General features: G+C 38.4%; 1 protein-coding gene across 3 annotated transcripts in view; it reads right to left on the bottom strand.

The window, feature by feature from the left end:
• The window catches only part of ELMOD1 (ELMO/CED-12 domain containing 1), a 58,519-nt gene extending 38,632 nt beyond the window's left edge, over nt 1–19,887 (bottom strand). For 2 of the 3 annotated variants that reach the window (XM_011984753.1, XM_011984750.1), the window contains exons 1-5: nt 19,783–19,887; nt 7,348–7,493; nt 7,182–7,210; nt 6,239–6,336; nt 2,107–2,236 (exon numbers count right to left, since the gene is read on the bottom strand). In XM_011984753.1, coding sequence (XP_011840143.1) covers nt 2,107–2,236; nt 6,239–6,336; nt 7,182–7,210; nt 7,348–7,493; nt 19,783–19,799 — 420 coding nt within the window. In that variant the 5' untranslated portion in view covers nt 19,800–19,887. Of the gene's footprint in view, nt 1–2,106; nt 2,237–6,238; nt 6,337–7,181; nt 7,211–7,347; nt 7,494–12,422; nt 12,559–19,782 lie in introns of all 3 variants that reach the window. The other variant, XM_011984752.1, reaches the window with a different exon arrangement.
• Nucleotides 19,888–21,690: the final 1,803 nt, after the last annotated feature.

The raw sequence follows: 21,690 nt of genomic DNA on the forward strand, positions 1-21,690 counted from the left end.
GATGATGTGAGGGAAGAATCTAACGGTTACTGGCATAATTAAAAGGCTGTCACAGCCCAAGTTGGAGATGATGGCTAGAATAAGGCATTGGGCATGGAAAACATTTCAAAGATACCTTAGGGTGCTGTATGGATAAGATTTAGTGATTTTTGCTTGTTTGTTTGTTTTTTGAGATGGCGTCTTGCTCTGTCACCCAAGCTGGAGTGCAGTGGTGCGATCTGGGCTCATTGCAACCTCTGCCTCCTGGGTTCAAGCAATTCTCCTGCCTTAGCCTCCTGAGTACCTGGGATTACAGGCATCTGCTACTGTGCCCGGCTAATTTTCGTATTTTTAGTAGAGACAGGGTTTCACCATGTTGGCCAGGCTGGTCTCAAACTCCTGACCTCAAGTGATCCAGCCACCTCAGCCTCCCAAAGTGCTGGGATTACAGGCGTGAGCCACCACATCTGGCCAGATTTAGTGATGTTTTTTTGAAGATGTAGAATATGCCCCAATTGGATTGTAAGCCACTTGAGGGCAGAAATGATGCCTTTCCCCAAAGTACCTAATGCAGTAATGAACAGCCCTGACTTTATAATTTACCAGACATGTGAATGAGAACCTGAGCTAAAATGCTTACAGTTTTCTCATCTCTAAAATAAAGATAGCCACCATTTCCTTGCCTACCTCATATAGCTGACAGTTTAAATAACACATAATCTAATCATAACCACAGAAGAAAGTCATATACAAGTTCTTGAGATGTAGCTAATGAACTATAATAATTCATGCATTCACTCATATTTGTTGAAAACCTACTATGTGCCAGCCCACATACAAGAGATCAGCTAAAGATGGTGCCTAGCAGGCACCTGGATGTCACTCATTCTGAGGGAACCTCAGCTATTCTAATATATTGTTCAGGCTCTTGTGACTATCGGTTAATTACAACACCTCTTTTCTCTGTCACCTCTTATTTCCTATGTTTGGGTAATTTTGTTGAACTACTTCCATCAGAAAATGGTCAGGAAAAAAAAATGGCAATACAAAGAGATAAAATTCAGTCAGCAGGTTAGCTAAACTTCAGTAGGGAGAAAAGGAAGAAGAAAAACTATTGCCAAGAATGAGGCAGCTTTAATTTTTAATGATTTACATCAGATCCAGCACTAATTAACAGAGACAAATGAGTCATTTGCTTAAGTACTTACATACATAAAAACACACTCCTTGACACAAAAACACAACAGGATACATTTTTGAAATTACATTTTCTGTTGACATTTTTCAATAAAATAAAAGCAGCTAAACAAATGTTTTCTTACAGTTTTGTTACTGCCTTTTTGAATTCTAAGAAAAGGCAAGAAGTACCCTAATGCACTCTAATTCTAAAGAAGTATCTGTTTTCAGAAATGAATTTATAAAACGTTTCTGGTAAGCATGCAGTTCTTAAGGGTAGTCTTAATTATTGGGGGGTCTTAATTTCTTTAGCCCCAAACTCAGTGTTTTGAGGGAAAGTATTACTGATGTTTTTTAATACACCATCAGATCCTGTAAGATTTTTAAGCTTTTGCTTTGACAGCCAGGAGTATTCATAACTTCATATTATTTCTCCAGAAGTTCTAGTGTGCCAAATATAAACCTTTACCTCTTCTAATACTCTCTAAGTTGCATGCATAAATAATTAGCATTAAGATCTTGGGTAATTTCCCAAGAGGGCCGTTGCTGAGGCAGAAACCGACTTTATCTTCTCTGATGTGTATTAAAAGTCATAAATGGGAATCCCAAGTCACTCTTTGACAAATGCTATTTCTCCTGTTGGCTTTCAATGCATGTTAAACAATCTGAACTGAAGCCAAATGCGAGAGCCCACAGAAATCACCTCGGATGCTTTCTCAGATTACAAAAGAAAATTGGCTTTGGACTTAACTTCTCACAGGAATTTTCTGATGAAAAATTTACTTCCAACACCTGAACCAGCAAGAAAACTTGACCTTACCAACCAGTCAGGGGCCCGTGTCTCATCCATCTTTGTACCCCTGATGTACACAGCAGTGCCTGGCACATAGCAGGTGCCTGGCAAATGTCAGCTGACTTAGATGAAGAACTGAAATGTGTTCAAGTACTAACCTTCAAAAGCATTTCTTCATGTTGGGGATTATCAGAATCATAGGGCTCTCTACGCAGTTTTTCCACATCTGCAATAAGGTTCCTGTACCCAACGATTTGCAGAAGGCAAGCCTGAAGAGAGATTCCCAGCCTAGGATGTTCAAAAACAGAGGAGACACACAAGGAAGAACAGGGCATCACTTTGGCATTTGTTCACTTGATGTATGCGTGATAGAACTTTTCATATTAATGTAATATTCAGGGAAAATTGCTCAAAGATGATCTATTTAATAGAAGCACAATTCTTATTAAATCTCCACATGGACAACTGTAGAACCTGGCTAAAATTTGCCTCAAAGTCTGACTTTTTCTACAGCTAAATTGCAATGGTATGGCTTAAAAATAAGGAATTTCTGAGGCCAAGATGAGAGGATTGCTTGAAGCCAGGAGTTCAAAACCAGCCCAGGCAACAAAGCAACATCCTATCTCTATCAAAACCAAACCAAACCAAACCAAACAAAAACCCACAAGGGATTTCTTTATGCAGGTTACTTGAAATTATAGGTAATACTGGACTCTTAGGGATTATATAGCACCCCCCTAGGTGGTCATATCAGAATTACTTTAGAAAGATGTGTGGAAGAGAACGAGGGTGAGGACAACTGAAAAAACCCTTAGGGGCTTCAAGGAAAAAAAATCAGAACAAAATGAAGAGAAACAAAGTAACAATAACACCACCACCTCCACTTGGGAATGTCCTCCTCAGGGGAGACAGTGCTAAGAGGGTAGTTACAACTTTACAAGATGTTCTATTACATTCTGACCAGCTGTAGTTATCTGAACACGTTTTCTTGTGCTGAAACAAAATCTGCTTTGCTTATGACCAAACGGTTCAAATTCTTTTCTCTGAGCAAATTTATTTCCACCTTTCCCCTGCCATGACTATTTAAGATAGTGATTCTTCTAATCTTTAGGGAAAAGAGAAATCTTATTTCTTCAATTGCCTCTCATGGGACATGGTTTTCAGATGTTTTATTTTATTTTTATTTTTTATGTTTTGAGACAGAGTCTCACTCTGTCGCCCAGGCTGGAGTGCAGTGGTACAATCTTGGCTCACTGCAACCTCCGCCTCCTGAGTTCTAGCGATTCTCCTGCCCTAGCCTCCCGAGTGGCTGGGATTACAGGTGCCCACCACTACACCCAGTTAATTTTTATATTTTTTAATAAAGATGGGGTTTCACCATGTGTGGCCAGGCTGGTCTCAAACTCCTGACCTCAGGTGACCTCCCTCTGCCTCCCAAAGTGCTGGGATTACAGGCATGAGCCACCGCGCCCAGCCAGTTTTCAGATGTTTTATGATCGCTCTCCGTCCTCTCTGAATGTACACTATTTGAATAATAGTACCGTTAAAGCATATCACTAGAACAGAAAACAATCTGGCAACTATAACACACAGAGGATCATTACTTTCTGTGATCAGAATGCTGTTTTCCCTTTCTACAGCCTCTAAAGTAAGGTAGAATCTGAAGGTCTAAAAGTAGTACTTCATGTTTATCTTTTCCTCCTAAATTCTTTAGAGTCATGTATTTTCTGTGGCTCAAAAATGGCTGAACATTGGCAATTGATACTCTCCAATCTAGTCTTTTGTCTTGTTCACTCACGGACTTTGAGCATGTTGCTGTGGTGTAGTGGTGGTCATTATAATCACTGTACATCATCATATTTTTTTCAGGGGTAAATGACACGCACAGATGTTAAATCTCAAGTTGAAGGCAACAGAACTTAGAACTGTGTACCTGCTCTAAACGTACAGGACAGTCAGACAGCCTAGGAATACTGAACTTTAATAAAGTCGTATTCAATGAGTGGCTTTCATCATTACTTGTTACCATGGCACCAAACTAGGTCAGATATTAAAATTTAGGAAAGGGCACCATAGCACTAGTCACCCAGAAAGTCTATGTAGGATGGAGAAGAGAGTTAATTTTGAGGGAAAGAGGAGAATGGAAGGAGTGCAAGAGGCAGGAATAAGGAAAGTCAATTAAATTTTCTCAGGCCGGGCGCGGTGTCTCACGCCTGTAATCCCAGCACTTTGGGAGGCAGAGGCAGGTGGATCACAAGTTCCGGGGTTTGAGACAAGCCTGGCCGACATGGTAAAACCCCATCTTTACTAAAAATACAAAAATTAGCCAGATGTGATGGCACATGCCTCTAGTCCCAGCCACTTGGGAGGCTGAGGCAGGAGAATCACTTGAACCCGGGAGACAGAGGTTGCAGTGAGCCTAAGCTGCACCATTGCACTCCAGCCTGGGCGACACAGCAAGACTCTTGTCTCAAAAAACAAACAAACAAAAAAAATTAAAATAAATAAATAAATTTTCTCTTTCGTAATTTTTAGTGCCACCATAAGCAGCACTTAAAATAATGTAATTACAACAAGTGAGGTTAATAGTAGTAACAGTTTGGTCAGCTATAAAGTGTTTACCCATCTCTAAGCTATTTCTTTGTTTTCTCAGAAAAGTATTTAATTTTTTTATATCGAACTTATTAATGTTACTCTGGAAAAAAAAGGCATTAGAATCCATATGGAGATTTAAAAAAAATACGACAGGTTGAGTAACCCTTATCTGACATGCTTGGGACCAGACGTGTATTTGGATACCAGACGTGTATCCAAATATTCAGATTTTGGAATATTTGCATATACATAATGAGATATCTCGGGGATGGGACACAAGTCTAAGCATGAAATTCATTTGTGTTTCATATACACCTTATACACATAGCCTGAAGGTAATTTTATACAACATTTTTAATAACAGATACAATCTGTCACACGAGGTCAGCTATGGAATCTTCCACTTGGGGCATCCTGTCAATGCCCAAAAGTTTCAGATTTTGGATTTTCAGATTCGGGATCCTCAACCTGAACCTAAAAGGGTCTTTTAAAAAAATGAGAACAAGAGAATGGATGGCAAAGAAATGCTCTTGAATGCACCTTATATAACTTTCATAGAAAAGATATGCTACTAAATCTAATCCAATCTCTAAACATGATTATTACAGGACTCATATGTCCCTCTTGCCCAGTTGTAGTCTTAAATTTTTCGTTCAATCTTATTTATAATGAATTGCCTTCTTATCACCTTCCCAGAGCAATAAAATATATGTTAGAAGGTTTCAAAAAGACATTTACTATATAAGTAAATCAACCTCTGGTAGCGGAATAGGCAAAAGGCAGCTAATGAACTGAAGTGGCTGCCGAAGAACGCTATGGAGACCAGGTGAAAATGGAGTTTTTGTGACGAGCCCCTGGATAGCTAATATCTAAAATCTTTCCAAGAGGGAGACCTATGCAAGTATGCTCTGAAATTCCCTTCAGCTACAGTTCCTGTAATTATTAATAAAAGCCTTTCTCAAAGGTAACATCTGAAGTTCTCAGACATGAACATCTAAAAGACAGTTTGATTATTACCAACCGAAAACCTTCTCTAAATATATCTGCGTTTGGAATTTATTCTACTCAGTGTCTTTAGTGTAAAATTTTACTGAAAAATTGCTGTACCCAGTGGAAAATATGAAGCTAATTTTAAATGTCACGAACATTGCCAAATGCATTTTAATACTTCCAAGATGAGAGGAATAAATTAGGAAGTTCTAAAGTCTTCATATAAAAACCATTTCTCCCTCCCACACATGCCTGTCTTCTTGACAAGCAGGTAGAAATGGTCTCCAAGATTCTCAGTCTGTCATAAAGTAATATTCATGAAGGAAGTGAAGGACTATTCTAGATGAAACAGAATCAGCTTAAGCACATTTACAATTTGAATATTTACTGTTAGTGTAAAACACAGACATCAGATGGAGTGATTGCTGATGAATGGACTCATCTTTCTCTATCGGGGCACCCATCACATTTCTTACATTCATTGCATCTGAGAAGCATAAGCCACAAAGGAAGTACAAAGCTGCTGCCATTTACAAACATGAAAAAGGTACTTTTTTTCTCTATTCTTCATCTGAAAGTCAAAATATGGCAGATGATTATTTTAGGGAGAGAGGGAGGGAAAAAAAGAGAGGAGACAGAGAAACACTAAATTTGTGGCCATATGACTTGTGTTCTGGACTTCTGACATAAGAAACATATTCTTACTGTGGATTTATGTCAGGATTAATTTTTTTCAGTTCCATGATATCTTCTATAGTTTTTTCAATAGCGTCAGGGTGAACACTCACAGAAGTCTGCAACAGCTGGAAAACATGTTTCAATCAGTTTTCTTTTCATTAACACCAGAGGCTTAATCAGTATCTACCGGGATACAGGCTTCAAGCATTCGCTTAAGCTTCTATATGAAGATTTAAGTTAAAAGCAAAAATTGATTTCGTGTACTTGAATTCTAATAAATTTGACGTTTTCACAATGGGGGTGGCAGTGCAATTTTCCTGATTACTTTAATCAGGAAAACACATACAATTTTTTTGGTTTTGTTCTTACCATTTTCCTGTTTCAAGCTACCTATATTGAAATGTAATATTTTCATTTCCTTGCCCAACATAGTTTCTATTGTTAATGGGCATTAAGTTTATGACTAAAGAGTGAGGCACATGGGGGAGACAGTCTTCAGGATGCCAAAATTAATAAGATAAAATTATCAAGAACCTTGAAAAAGAAAACAGGTTTTCTTTCTTATGTGGATGCTCCACTATGCTATAAAAGCTAGCGTAGTAGCTTCTTTGATATTATTGAAAAATCTTCAGTATAATGTTAAATGATTTCAATATTGAGGAAATAGTAGGGAGTTAATATTGTTCCCATGTTCAAGGAATATTTATTTTATGATGTGGGAAGAGGTATAAGAAAGGGTTCATTTGACAATAAAGTAATAAGTACTTCACAAACCTGCCTAGAAATTCACATACAGTAGCTGTTCTCATGTAAATAGTACAGTGGTTTGTAATGGGCAAATGATTATTTCTTCTCAGTTGGCAGTTTTCCTAGCCAATGCTGTATTTTGGTTCCTTAGAATTTTCACTTCTTAGGATAGAGGTAAGCCTCCAAGTGAAAAAAAAAGCTGCTGAAAAATAATTTTACTTACCTTACTTTTAGAATCCCTCAGTGACGTTTCTGTGGAAGCAGTAACAAAAACAGTCATTCAAAGATTATCCTTTACACATGGTTTAGAATTACTACACTGAAAGATAACATTGTATCCTCTATCCTACCAACTCTACCTTTTGCTTACTTCTTTGTCTCAGGCTTACCGATTTTCATGGTTCTAGAAGCTCCTGGCTTGGTATTGTAACAGATCCGCTGTAGTTCACATCTTCCAGTTAGCTTCCTCATTACAAATTTCAGGCAGCGCCACAGAAATTTACAGTAAAAATACAGGCATACCTGGATCAACATTCTGTGAAAAACAAAAGACAGCACCCTTCCAATAGAACTCTGGAAGAAAAGAGAAAGCAGCCACCACCAGCAAGAAAAGAAGCCCAGGAGAAAATCGGGGTTAGAAAAATCACCTTATACTTAACATATATTTCTAGTCCCATGTTACTTTATTTTGCAGTAGCTACACTTACTATGGCTGTAAGAAACTCCAGAATTTTCTATTCTAGTAAATTTGATATTCCAACAAACGGAGGGTGAAGCATTAGAATCTTTTCTTTTCCCTCCTTTGCCTAAAAACATCTTGGAAATAAATGAGTGCCTTGAAAACAGAATCCTTTAATACTGCTTGTGTTTTAGGAGTCGCCCCTCCCTTTGATGGGGGGAAGAACATGCTTTACTCTTTTGCCTCCATGAACAGCCTCTCAGCTTGCCCTTGTCCATTTCCAGCCCCTCTCTAGTGCCCTCCTTACCCTCCACCAAACCTACTATTTGATTCTTCCCTCGCTGTCTCCCTCTGCTTTCCCTTAGGCATTGCAGACCTCCTTGAGGACTTGGTTGTGGCCACCTGCCTTTTCTGCCGACCTATCCTAACATTCCCTGACCTTGTCAGAAGCCCTTCTCATCAATTCACTGAACAAACACCATTGACCTTTGATTTCCCTAGAGGTGACAACTTTCTGTGATTTAAATGTTTCAAAAACTCCTCTTGAGAAGTTTGTTCTTGGCTCTTGCTGAAGAAAGTTTTCTTTACTGTACACTGTACCTCACTCCAGCAATACCTCAACAAATGACGAACTATATTGTCACCAGTCATGTCCTTATTCACACATCTATGGCCCATGTAAATCCATCTTTTATGATGACTTTTAATTTTAAAAATGTGAGTGCCTACTATTTCATGGTATGGTTCAGAATTTCAAAAATGACTCAAGCTTTAGTGGTAAAGAGGACTTATTATCTGGGAACTTATATATTCAACCTATCTTCTCTTTGTACTGTACATTCCCAGGAGGCAGAGTTATTTATATTACTTCCTTTTGGTGTCATTTGGAAAAGATTTTTCTTTATTATCAAAAGTTCACTAATTCCTTCCAGTTCTAAAATAAGGTGATGCGTGGTCATTCAGATATACTGGAGTAGTTAACAAGTAGCCTCCACAATGTGATCCACCCCTGAAAAAGAATCAAAACCTTGGCTGTGTTCCTTTCCTCAAATTGCTCTGGTTCCAATATCTTCAACAGCCTTGTGTTAAAAATAAAAACTCGAACAATCTGATTTGCACAAAGGCATGGGGTTTATATCTTATAAAGGAAATGGAAAGAAACAGTACAAAACAACCAAGCTGCTACACTGAGATAACATAATGGAATGTTTTGCAGGCAACAAGATTATGTCCTAGAATATCTAATAACATGAAAATGTCCATGATATGTTTATCAAGAAAAAAGTTAAAAAGAAATATGTATGGGATAATCTGCTTTTCCTTTAAAAAATAAAACAAAAAATTTTAATAGTATCATATAAAGCAGGATATACAACAAAAATGTTAACAGTGGTATTCATTGGTAATAAAATAATCAGTAATTTTTATTTTCTTTTTTAAGAACATTTTTGTAACAAATATGTATTATTTTATTTAAAAAATGAAAATTATAACTAAAATTATGATACATAAAATGATCACCAAAAGCCATTATAAAAGTGCATATAAAATTTCCATGTATAGTCAGTACAAAGTCAACCAGATTCTGCTGAAAGACAAAAATGGATTTACCATATTGTAAAGCCTAACATTCAACTGTTCTAGTCAAATATATTCTAAGATTGGTTAGGATTTAGTTTAACAGCTTCCAAAAAAAAAAACAAACACCCCAAACAACAACAACAACAAAACCCAGTAGCCCTAAAAATAAATTTAGTGGGATATTTTAATTAAACAAGTGAGAAGATTTATAAAACCTCAGGGCTGGGTGTGGTGGCTCACGCCTGTAATCTCAGCACTTTGGGAGGCCGAGGTGGGTGGATCACGAGGTCACGAGGTCAAGACCATCCCGGCCAACATGGTAAAACCTCTCTACTAAAAATACAAAAATTAGCTGGGCAGGTGGTGCATGCCTGTAGTCCCAGCTACTCGGGAGGCTGAGGCAGGAGAATTGCTTGAACCCAGGAGGTGGAGGTTGCAGTGAGCCCAGATCGCGCCACTGTACTCCAGCCTGGCGACAGAGAGTCTCTGTTTCAAAAACAAGCAAATAAAAAAACCTTAGCTTGCTGTCTTAGAAAATGTTTTTCATTTTCTAACTACTGGATAGCTATGCCAAAAAAAAAAAAAAAAAAAATTGAGCAATACCTTGTTAACTGGTCCCCAGCCAAATGGTAATGATATTAAGTACTGGGATATATATGTATATACATTCACATATTAATATATACTATTAATTACTAAGTCAAAGATAAAAGCTTTCCCTAATATCTGTTCCATGTGCAATTTTCAGGGAAGTCCACCCCATCTGTGGGCTTGCAGCTCAACAGAAGCTACCTTTTCGTGTGGCAGAACTCTAGCACAAGTGAAACTATGTGATAATCCAGTTCTGTTTGTACTAAATCTTCCTAGAGAAGAGGACCCTTATGATTGTTCCTGGAGTGTCTCCGTATTCTTCCTATTCAGGTTCCAAGGCATCAAATAGAGCTTCAATTAAGCTACAAAATGTTTTCCCTGTGACCTCTGTATCAGGTCTACACAAAAAGGAGGCTTGAGACCTAGAAGTGTCATCCTAAGTGGCAGGAAGTGTCCATATATAGAGTTACCTACAGCCCAACTCTAATTTCTCCCACTGGCCTCCTCATATATGAGGAAAATGGCTGTGTTACTGTTTTGCATCAAGACAGTCTTACATCAAAAGGAAGAAAAGACCTCACATTCTGTTTGCTTTTATCTTTTTAAAAAACTTCCTTGACGATGCTCATACTGTGAAAGACATGAAAGCCAGGAGAAATCCACAGTGGGAGTTAGGGATGAAGCATCATTTCTTAGGGTTCACCACTCTGAGGTAAATCACATCTCTCTCACATAGTCATAAACAATTTCAATTATGCACATTTCAATTATGAAATGATATCTATATGCTGCTTGCTCTTTCATAATTCCTGGGCCAACAGGACCTGATAATGCTACTTACTACCCAAGAAATATTCTATTTTCTCCCCTTATTTTTCTAATAGACCAATAAGCCCACAAATATTTAATTAAAACCTCAGCTTGCTATGCCAGGTACCATATTTTCTTGCTATGCTAGTTACTATATTCTTTTTAATCCAGATCATCAGATCAAATTATGTTTTGACAGGTGTAATTTATTTTGTGTGTAGGTTATAAACCTGGCCCAGGCACATCATGGTCAGAGACGGAAACACCAGGGTGATCCCTTACTCTGGAAACAATATACAACTTGCTTCCTTATAAAAGGACCAACTCCTCAAAACCTCCACTTGAGCAACTCAGGCTGCCATCAAATACTGCCAGGAGCTCACTTCTTAAATTATGTGGACCTATTTAAGTCCCTAAATCACAAAGTTTATGGAAAAAAACTGCTGAGCATCAAAAGCAGAACAATAAAAATGATTAACTATTTTTAGAGAATGTTTTATTGGCTTGACATGTTTACCTTTAAAAGGAAGCAATTAAGAAATAGATCTGTAAATGCTCTTGAGCTAATCAGTGGTTGTTTAGGAAAGGAAGAAAGAGAGAAAGAGAGAAAGAGAGAAAGAGAGAAAGAAAGAAAGAAAGAAAGGAAAAAAGAAAGAAAGAAAGAAAGAAAAAGAAAGAAAGGAAGAAAGGAAGGAAGGGAGGAGAGAAGGAAGGAAAGGAGGAAGGAAGGAAGGAAAAAGGGGAAGGGGAAGGAGAAGGGGAGAGGAAAGGGAAGGTAGAGACAAGATGGAAGGGAGGGACAGGAGGGAGGAACAGGAGGGAGAGAGGAAGGAAGAGAACAAGGAAGGGAGAGAGAAAAGGTGTATCTGTTTCTTATTTGAGTTTAAGGCTTTGGGGATTCATTGTACCCTTTCCTCCTTTCAATTTCATTTGTTTTATGTCCTTTTTTTTTTTTTTTTTTCAGGACTGCATGCTTTGGGAGGAGGCATTTCAAATGCACCTGTGAGACAGAACCCACGTACTCTCTCCTGCACCAGCACTAATCTCCACCTCCTGTTTCACCCCCTCTTCACCTCCTGAACCCTCTGCTCAGGGGGTTTATGATTCTGCTCCTTTTCCTTCCAGGCTGAATCAGGAAACCAATGAGATTAGTTTTAATTGGGCAATATTGGCTTTTCTTCTTCATAACGTTAGACTTAGTTTTCTTCATTTTGATGGAAGATTCTTGACTCACTACTACAAAAATCTGTTAGATTTTGTAGGAACAACAATTAAATCCTCAAGACTAGATGGAGAAAATACTGATCACCACCTCCTCTTTCTAACAACTACATGCATAGGCAGCAGTTTTTTGTTTATTTCTGTTTTTTAATCACAGCTTTTTGACAGTGTTCCAAAAAGAGCTACTGTAGCTTCCTAAGACGAATGCCTTGCTTCGACACTGGGAGAATCTGATTCAATAATAAGAGCTACTACACATGCTCCATTTCCAATCTTTTCTGTTACTACCTTTTATTAATATGCTGCAGAGTGATGTTTATGGCTGAGTTCACAGCGGTGTTCTTCCATAAAGCAATCATGATCACATTTATTATTTAACATTCATTCTCTAGTTTGAACCAGAATAGCCACCCAATGTAAATTATTTGAAATGGATCATATCTCTGCTACCAACTAATAGCAACCTCCTGTCTTGTGGCACTTTGTTAGAGGAATCTATTCAGGAGGGATGGGGCCTCCAAAACAGGAAATGCACCTAAAACCATGTAGCCCCTTGCCTGCGGGGTGAGGGGGTGTGGGTACCTGTAATGCAACACTACTCCATCATCTTAAATTTGTGACTCTGACGTCTTCTTTTGGAACAATAAGAGAAAAGTGGCTTATTTTGAACAGTTTCAATGAATGTGCTAATGAAAGTTAATTCTTGCTTGAAGAAATCCTGTAATAAATAAAAAGTACACTATTGTTGATGAAAGATACGTACAAAAATAATCACGGTTCTTGGTTCAAACCACACTTTCCCAAATGAAACACTTTTCATCTAAACGCCATAGAGAAGAGCAAGCGGCTCAATGTCCCCAGCAGTTCATTTAGTTGCTCCATTGAAGTTCCTAAGCAGGGGCACTGACAATCAGCTGAGAATTAACTTACCAGTAGGTACGTTGCCTAGTAAATGGGACCATCTCTCTAAGAGCTCTCTGCTAGGAAGAGAGGCAGCAGAGGACTTGGTACATGAACTGGAAATGTGAAATCACACAAACAAACCATCCGTGGGTCTCTAGGAAAACAAGAGTGTTTCTTTCCTATAGAGCAGGTGAGAGGTTCCAAGATCCCATGCCCAGACAGCATGGGGCCCTATGGTTTTTTCCATTATCCTTTTTCTGAAGAGATCACACTAACTTCTGAACAGTAAAAATTAAAGGGATTGGGGGGTATATATCTATCATGGATCAATGTTATTCAAAACTATACTGCTGTAGCAAAGGGCACTCTTTTTATAATACATTCCAGGGAAATTGTATCTGAGGCCTTACAGAGCACTAGCTGATTGTGTAACAATTAAAATAAATAAATTATAGTGTAACCCTTTCCTTTCAAAGAAAAGGAGGTACAGGTTTCTCTTAATTTATTAACAACATCATTATTCAACTAAAATTTTGATGCATAAATACACTTTATAAGATTTATTTCTATTTATTTATTTTTCAAGACACAGTCTTACTCTGCTGCCTAGGCTGAAGCAGTCTCAACCTCTCTGGGCTCAGGTGGTCCTCCTACCTCAGCCTCCCGAGTAGCTGGGACTACAGGTGTGCGCCACCATGCTCGGCTAATTTTTGTATTTTGTATAAAGACAGGGTCTTGCTGTGTTGCCCAAGTTGGTCTTGAACTCATGGGCTCAAGCAATCTGCCCACCTCAGCCTCCCAAAGTGCCAGGATTACAGGGATGAGCCACTGTGCCTGGCTACAAGATTTATTTTTTAAAATCAGGTTATTTTTTACTCTTTGGATAATATTTTTATTGACTTATTTATAAGGAGAAGCAATGAACACATTATAACACATTATACTTTGACATTTTAAAAGTATTTAAATGCAACCTCAAATATAAACTTTTATTGGTAATTATTTTTAAGGCAACTCAAATTAAGTAAATATATAAATAAAGGAAAGTCATCAAAGGTATTATTCATGCTCCATCATCCATTATAGGGTTCAAAATATTCTATAGGGGATAAGAAATAGGCCTGTTATTATTATAAATTTGCTACATAATATAATTCAAAAAAATTTAAACAACCCAGTTAGAGGACATGCTCAGTATTGTGAACAAATTCATTTTTGTTAAAGATCTAAAGCAGCTGAAAGAAAGAGATTTGAAATGAGTTGGGGGAAAATGAAAAATGATAATTGAAAGGTATTTCAATTTATTTTATTTATTCCTTCATAGAACCAAACACAAAATTAGACTGACTGTGCAGTACAGAAGAAACGAGAGTGGGAAATATGGCGGTGGAAAAAGTGAACATGAGTCAAGAACTGATTTTCGCAGCAAGCCATATGACCTCCCTGTCCACAAGGAGCTTATAGTCTAGCAAGGAAAAGGACAATAAAAACAAAAAATTGAAAAACAGTGTGATAGTTCTATAAAAGAAAAACACCCAGGGTGTTGGAGAGGCAGAGGAGAGAGAGAGAGTACATTCCTCTGAGGTTGGACAGGAAAGTCAACTTCGCCATCCCACAAGGACAGCCAGAAACAGCCTGGAAAATCAGCGTGCCTTCCTTGCTTCAGAACAAAAGTGAAAATTCCAGTGAGCATGTTCTCACTCATAGGTGGGAACTGAACAATGAGATCACTTGGACACAGGAAGGGGAACATCACACACTGGGGCGTGTTGTGGGGGCGGGGGAGGGATAGCATTAGGAGATATACCTAATGTAAATGACAAGTTAATGGGTGCAGCACACCAACATGGCACATGTATACATATGGAACAGACCTGCACATTGTGCACATGTACCCTAGAACATAAAGTTAAAAAAAAAAAAAATTCCAGTGAGTAAATGAATGAAATTCAAACTAACATTTATTGAGTGCCCATGGCTTTCGGTTATATTGCTCATGCTCTGTGGGAAGAGCTTAACAAACAGCGAAGTGGCCAAAGAGTTGGCCCTGAAAAGCTGAGAGAAAGCCAAGGGGTGGGAGAGCTGGAATGTACGTGATCCAGCTCCCAGAAGATCTCCGACAACAGCTTGAGGGCAATGGGCAGACTTTGGGAAGGTCACCTACAGGAGATTGCCTAGAAAAAGATGCAGGTTAACATATTTCAGTGAGAGTGTGGACACAGCTTTTGTTTGTTTTAATGTAGGGAGCAAAATAATTTAAAATATATGTGTGTGTATATATGTACATATTTGTGTTTATATATATGTATGTGTCATATATAAGCACACATACATGTACAAATATACATGCATACATGTACGTACCATAAAAAAGAGAACACTACAGCTGAAAGTACCAGTCTACAGTGAGAGATGTATTTGGATGCATAGGCCATAAGCGTTCCCCTTTTTAGGACTTAGCTTCTATATCTTATAAGCTCAGTCAATGCCTCAAGCAATGCTAATCAAATTCTGGAACAACTACATGTTCCCGCACCTTCTGCTCTTCAAAAACAATGGAAAGTGGGTCATGCTGAATAAAAAGTTTGACTAACTTGTCTGGAAGTCAGACTTGGAGTCTAGTCCCAATTTGCCTCTATGAACTATGAGACTTTGGAAAGGTTACTTTGCTTCTCTGGGTTTCTTCTTTCTCACACATAAGGTGAAGGGATTGGAGTAGATTTCTGGTTCTAAGAGAAGGCCAGACGTATTACAAGGGGAAAAGATTTTTTTATCCAATTTTCCTTTCTCTTTGAGGTGCTCTTTAAGTCAGGGTGAAAACGTTGCCATGCCCTGGGCTGCTTTATGCTGTGCTTGCAAAGGTGACCAAGAACTGCTCCTAACTTGATTTTTGCAACTCGTCTTCTACTCACCCCAAACAGGGTCTACATCTAACAAACTTGGACCTAGTGCTTATGGCATCAGTCATGCCTTCTTGGCCTTGTTTATAGCATCCCACATCTTCCATCTTTATTTTAAAATATTAAAATCCTAGTCCTTCCTTTCTCTTAACATTGTCTCAAGGAAGTGTTTTGTGAATATTCCTTCACAAAATGTCTGTAACCTGTCACTGATCGCATTCCTTTATATATCTTAGTTTTGTATGCATACGCCTCGGCTCTTACCAGGTGGTGTGTTACTTCGGAACAAAGACACCCCACATTCGTTTATTTTTGAGATGGAGTTTTGCTCTGGTTGCCCAGGCTGGAGTACAGTGGTGTGATCTCGGCTCACGACAACCTCCGCCTCCCGGGTTCAAGAGATTCTCCTGCCTCAGCATCCCTAGTAGCTAGGATTACAGGCACCTGCCACCATGACCAACCAATTTTTGTATTTTTAGTAGAGACGGGGTTTCACCTTGTTGGCCAGGCTGGTCTTGAACTCCTGACCTCAGGTGATCCGCCTGCCTCAGCCTCCCAAAGTGCTGGGATTACAGGCATGAGCCACCATGCCTGGCCCTCACATTCATTTTTGAATCACCCACAATACCTCACAGTAGGCTCACAGTAATGGGGTAATGTGATACAAACATGAGAAACAGCTCGGAAGTCAAAAAGGCCTGCATTCAAACATCTATGTGCCTTTGTTTAAGTCACTTAACTTTACTAAGCCTCCTTGTCCTCCCTTTGTAAAATGGGATATTATGTCTTACTAATTACATTTGCTATGAAGAGAGAATAAAAGTGGCATAAATACTTGCATTATTAGCTACGAATGCACACTAAATGAATTAGTGGACCAAGATATTAATCAAGTATGAATGACTTAAAAATCCAATTTGTAGTTATTTTTGCTGATTGTAAGCCTTTATTTACCTAATCGTACTAGAAAAATAGGTTTTTCCCTCGATTGCCTCAAAGTTGGGACATGGGATAAGTGTGCTGTATTGCTCAGTTCCTCCCACAGAGGTTTGAGCTTGGCAGATATTTTCCTTTCCTCTTTTCTGCTGGAGGAAGGAAAATATGAGGTGAGATCCAGGGCCAAGAAACAGATTCTGAGACTGGAACAGTTGGAAGCAATGATTTATATGGGGGACTTTAAAATTTTCCTTTATTAATTTCCAAAATTAATCATGTTCTGGTAACTTTAAAAAATATACCCTCAATAACTAAATCCCAATGAGGGAAAAGATGTTCAGCACAAGTCTTCAGACTTCTCTGTAATACACATTAACTGAATTAAAGTTAGTAAAATATATTACAAAAATGAAACCCTAAGCTTTTGTTCTAGCTGGGACTTAAAAAATGTTCCTTCTTTTTCTGATCACATGTAGGTATGTTTTGTTATCCATGTTATTCCATGTTTTCTTTTTCTTTTCTTTTTTTGTTTTTGTTTTTGTTTTTGTTTTTGAGATGGAGTCTCACTCTCTCGCCAGGCTGGAATGCAATGGTACAATCTTTGCCCACTGCAACTTCCGCCTCCCTGGTTCAAGTGATTCTCCTACCTCAGCCTCCTGAGTAGCTGGGATTACAGGCATGTGTCACCACACCCAGTTAATTTCTGTATTTTTAGTAGAGACAGTTTCACTATGTTGGCCAGGATGGTCTCAATCTCTTGACCTCGTGATCCACCTGCCTAGGCCTCTCAAAATGCTGGGATTACAGGCATGAGCCACCACGCCCAGCTTCATGTTTTCTTTTCATGCACATCATGGCTAAAGTCAGATTGGATGATTTGGGGATATATATCCAAGATCCCATTTCTATCCTCAATTTAAAATACACACTTTAGCCAGGTGTACTAATCGAATAGCATTTATTCCTTATATTTCATGTAATTTTCGACATAGATTGAATATTTTCTCTATTCCTTTATGCTCTGAATATTTATACCATTAATATATCTGATGGTAGCAATTGGGTATCATGTATCTTAAATGTGGATCAAAATCCATTTTTTCCCACAACCTGGTTTCTCTAAGGTTAACCTAATTTCTTCTGGGACTGTGCATGGAGCATTTCATTCTAGAGCATCTCAGAAGTTGACAGATTAATCACTGCTTGGGCTTTTAAACAATGCTGAATTCTTCCCTGTGAAAATCAGCTCCTCATTCTCCATAATACATTTGCTGAGCTCAGGAACTAACACCTGATTCATTCAGGCTTTGCTTACATAACCTTCTCTTTGGTTGAAATGAAAAGATCGCCAAAATCATCCAACATCTGTGGAAACGGACTACAGAAAATAAATCAACTAAAGAAGGGAAATGATCAAGTTTCCTTTTATTATTTCAAAACCAATGGTCAATGAAAATCCTCAAGTTTCTGTTTTAATGTACAATCTGTTATCCTAGCTTTAGTTTCACATAGATAATCAATGCCATATAATATTTATAAAATATACACTCCAAGTTACATGAAAAAAATGTTTATCAGAACACGTAACTAATAGGGATGTGTTGGTTCTGTAACCCTTGGTGCTAGTCTATGCAAAATTACAGTGGTATATTTTCACTGTACCAGTTCCAAATCATCATATACAAATTAATTTAAAAATATACTCTCTACTAAACATGTTGTACCTATTCAGTTTAACAATAAAACTAACAGAACCAAAAGCTACTATTTTTCCTAAAATGACTGGTTTTGAGGTGGCTCAAGTTTTTCTAAAACAAATGAGACACTAAGGAAGAAATTGAGTAGCACAAGGCTTGGCAACCTCACCACCATCATCACCACTTTTACAAAGGAAGCTCCTAAATTCTAAGCTTCATCTCACACTAAAGCTTTCTGTTAACAGGATTCCACAGCTGAAAGACCCCATGTTTACATTCAGGAGGTGTGCACAAATGCCAAATTTTCATGAATATAGAGATAGGTCAGTTAATTACCATGACAACCAAGAACATATTAGGTCAAATACTTGGCTGGCAAATGTCCTCGTGATTTTCAAATACTATATTTTTACACAACTGAGATCAATACTATTCTGTACAATAAAACAAATGCTGATGCCTGTAAATTGTTCACAGTAATCTCCTGAGAGGTTTTCACAATTCTAAGATCCAGTAAACTACCAGTAGCTGCCTCAAAACCCAGTGAATCCTACACAAGCTGATCTGGGTGCTCCGGAAACAACAATGGAACCAAAACCACTGGAGGGGGGCGGGGGGGATCTTAAATTACGGCCATTGAAGGAGTCAAACCATTTCTTAAAAGATACAAGTCTATTAATTTGCTTAGAAAACACAAGCCCGAGCGAAAGACAAGAACGTGTAACAGAGGAAAGTCACCATCTTGAGGAAAAGGAGCCCGATCTTCTGGAAAGTGGGCTGTATTTTCTCACATTCAGGACCTAAGTTTATTTTGCCGTATTTTAATACTATGCAAAATTTATCTGGGAATTCCATTAATAGACAACTGAATGGCAGTCAATACTCTTGAAAATAATTATAACTTTAGGTCCAGCCAAATGGTTTTCAAAACTAAAAAAAGATCACCCCAAACATACCAATGTATGGCAAACTCTGTCCAGCACAGTCTTCAGGGAACCAACAATTGATACAAATTTCAGAGACATCACTGAGGTAAGAAGAGTGGAAGCTTAGAACATATAGTTTGACCCCCACAAAATTTTAAAATGCCCATATGGATTGGCCAGCCACCCAAAATCTAAATTAAAGGATATTTAAAAGGCCACTTATTTCCAGAAAATGATTTTGCACAAATTGTATCAAGTGATTCATTGACAGCTATTTCCTTAAACCTTTCAGGCCAGCGGTGTACCATTGTGCAGAGACAGGGCACCAGGGCTGTCTCAAGTGCTTTTGTGCCCACACTCTCTCACTATCTACAAGTGCTCTGTCTTGTCATCAACACATATATAGAGTTAGCAGAGGAATTTTGTGGCCAAGTTATTCTTGGCAAAAATGCAATGCTATTTCACAGACTCTTAGGAGAGCTGGTCACAGGATTACAAATGATGACTGGTAATACTACCCTAACCAGTGAGGAGGTTTCTCCACTGCAGAGGGCCCAGCCAGGGAACCGCAAACACATACCTCAGGAAGTGCTTCATGGTGCCCGTGTTGACTGTCCAGATGCTATACGAACTGTCCTCAAGTAATTGCTTCCAAATTTGCCTTTGTCAAAGGAAGCGTCAACTGTGGGAAGAAATTAGATATTAGGTATATTTACTAATAAGGCTGGAAGCTGCAAAGCAAAAATTTCTGCTTACTGAGGTAAGCAGGTAACATGCCAGCCACCCAGAACATTATCAACGGAACTGTCCACAGAGCAATGCAATTCAATGGATGGAGATTACAGTTATAGACTTCCACTTTATAATTATATTAATACAATTAGCCTTTCATTTTAAGTCACTTGCTGGAATAATTATGAATTTCATGAGCAATCTCTGCAATATGAAGCTTTTCCTTTATTTTGAGTATTGTTCCTATATCTTTAGGAATAGTATTCATAAGAAAACTAAAAATGAAGAACAATAAAATGAACCATCTGGATTTCCAGATATCCAAGAGTCCAAAATCTGGCGGCCCCAACTTTGTAGAAGTACAACTCAAAAATAACTGGAACCAACTAATTTTAAGATAAAAGATAACTGTTAAAGAGCTCAAGCTCAAGAATAACTTAAAGAGCAAGATACTACAAAGAAATGAATGATGCCCCAGGCCCCGTTGTCTTTTGGCACGGTGAACAGAGCAGTGGGATTTGATATTTGCATGGCACTTTTTGGTTTATGATTTGCTTTCACAAAGTGTACATCACGTTATCAGCCTTCTTCCTAGAAGGAAGACACTAGGAGCAGCCTACAAAGCAGCAAGTTAGGATGAGAGGGGATAAAACAGACTATAGAAGAGAGAGTGTCTGCAAGTGGAGAGAAGTTATCTCATGAGAAAAGAGACAAATGGAACATCCACTGCAGCAGCAATGCAAGGAAACGAATCTACATTCGAAAAAGAGCTGCAGGCAGAGACACATTGCCAACTAGAACAGCCCAGAGTGTGGGAACTCATACTTAGCTCGAAGAAAAGCTGGTCTCTTATTTAACACATTTATTTCCGTAAATATTCCATACATGCTTGAAAAAACTGTCTATACACCAATTTAAGACTGTGGTTGCTTTTGGGAAGAGAGGTGGGGTTTAGGATTGGAAGGAGAAAAACGATCTTCTTAACTTTGTGTGTTTTATTTCTTAAAATATATCTGAGGAGAAATAAAAGGAAAAATAACGTTTATTCATTTTGAGTGGTGGGAACATATATTATCCTTTGGACTTTTGTGGCTTTTATAAATGAATCCAAATTTTAATTTAATTTGGTTCGTTCCCACCAACACTCAGATCATAGTTTCTAATATATTCAACAATAAAAGCATCTAGGGGACGTTAGGGAAATGGTTGATTCTAAAGCTGGGTCAGGGCAAGGTGAACCCGAAGCACCTTGCAGCACAAGATAGTCAAGAAGTGCTCGAGGTAAACAAAATAGATGTGTGTCAAATAAACACAGCAGCCAACTGAAAGAACTCCCAGTGGTCAAATAATTGATGTAGCTACTCTGCCCTCAAGTAGGTTGAGCAGGCCAGGTGCCCTGGCTCACGCCTGTAATCCCAGCACTTTGGGAAACAGACGGGCAGATCACTTGAGGTTAGGAGTTCGAGACCAGCCTGGCCAACATGGAGAAACCTCATCTCTACTAAAAATACAAAAATTAGCTGGGTGTGGTAGTGCGTGCCTGTAGTCCCAGTTACTTGGGAGGCTGAGGCAGATGAATCACTTGAACTGGGAGGTGGAGTTTACAGTGACTCGAGATGTGCCACTGCACTCCAGTCTGGGTGAAGGAGTGAGACTCTGTCTCAAAAACAAAACAAAAAACCTCCCTATCCCTTAAATATAAACTGGACATATGGTTTTCTGAATACAGTGTGGAAAGGGGAAAAAAGAGTAACTA

Source organism: Mandrillus leucophaeus, unplaced genomic scaffold, assembly GCF_000951045.1.
Source record: "Mandrillus leucophaeus isolate KB7577 unplaced genomic scaffold, Mleu.le_1.0 Scaffold273, whole genome shotgun sequence".
Lineage (NCBI taxonomy): Eukaryota > Metazoa > Chordata > Mammalia > Primates > Cercopithecidae > Mandrillus > Mandrillus leucophaeus.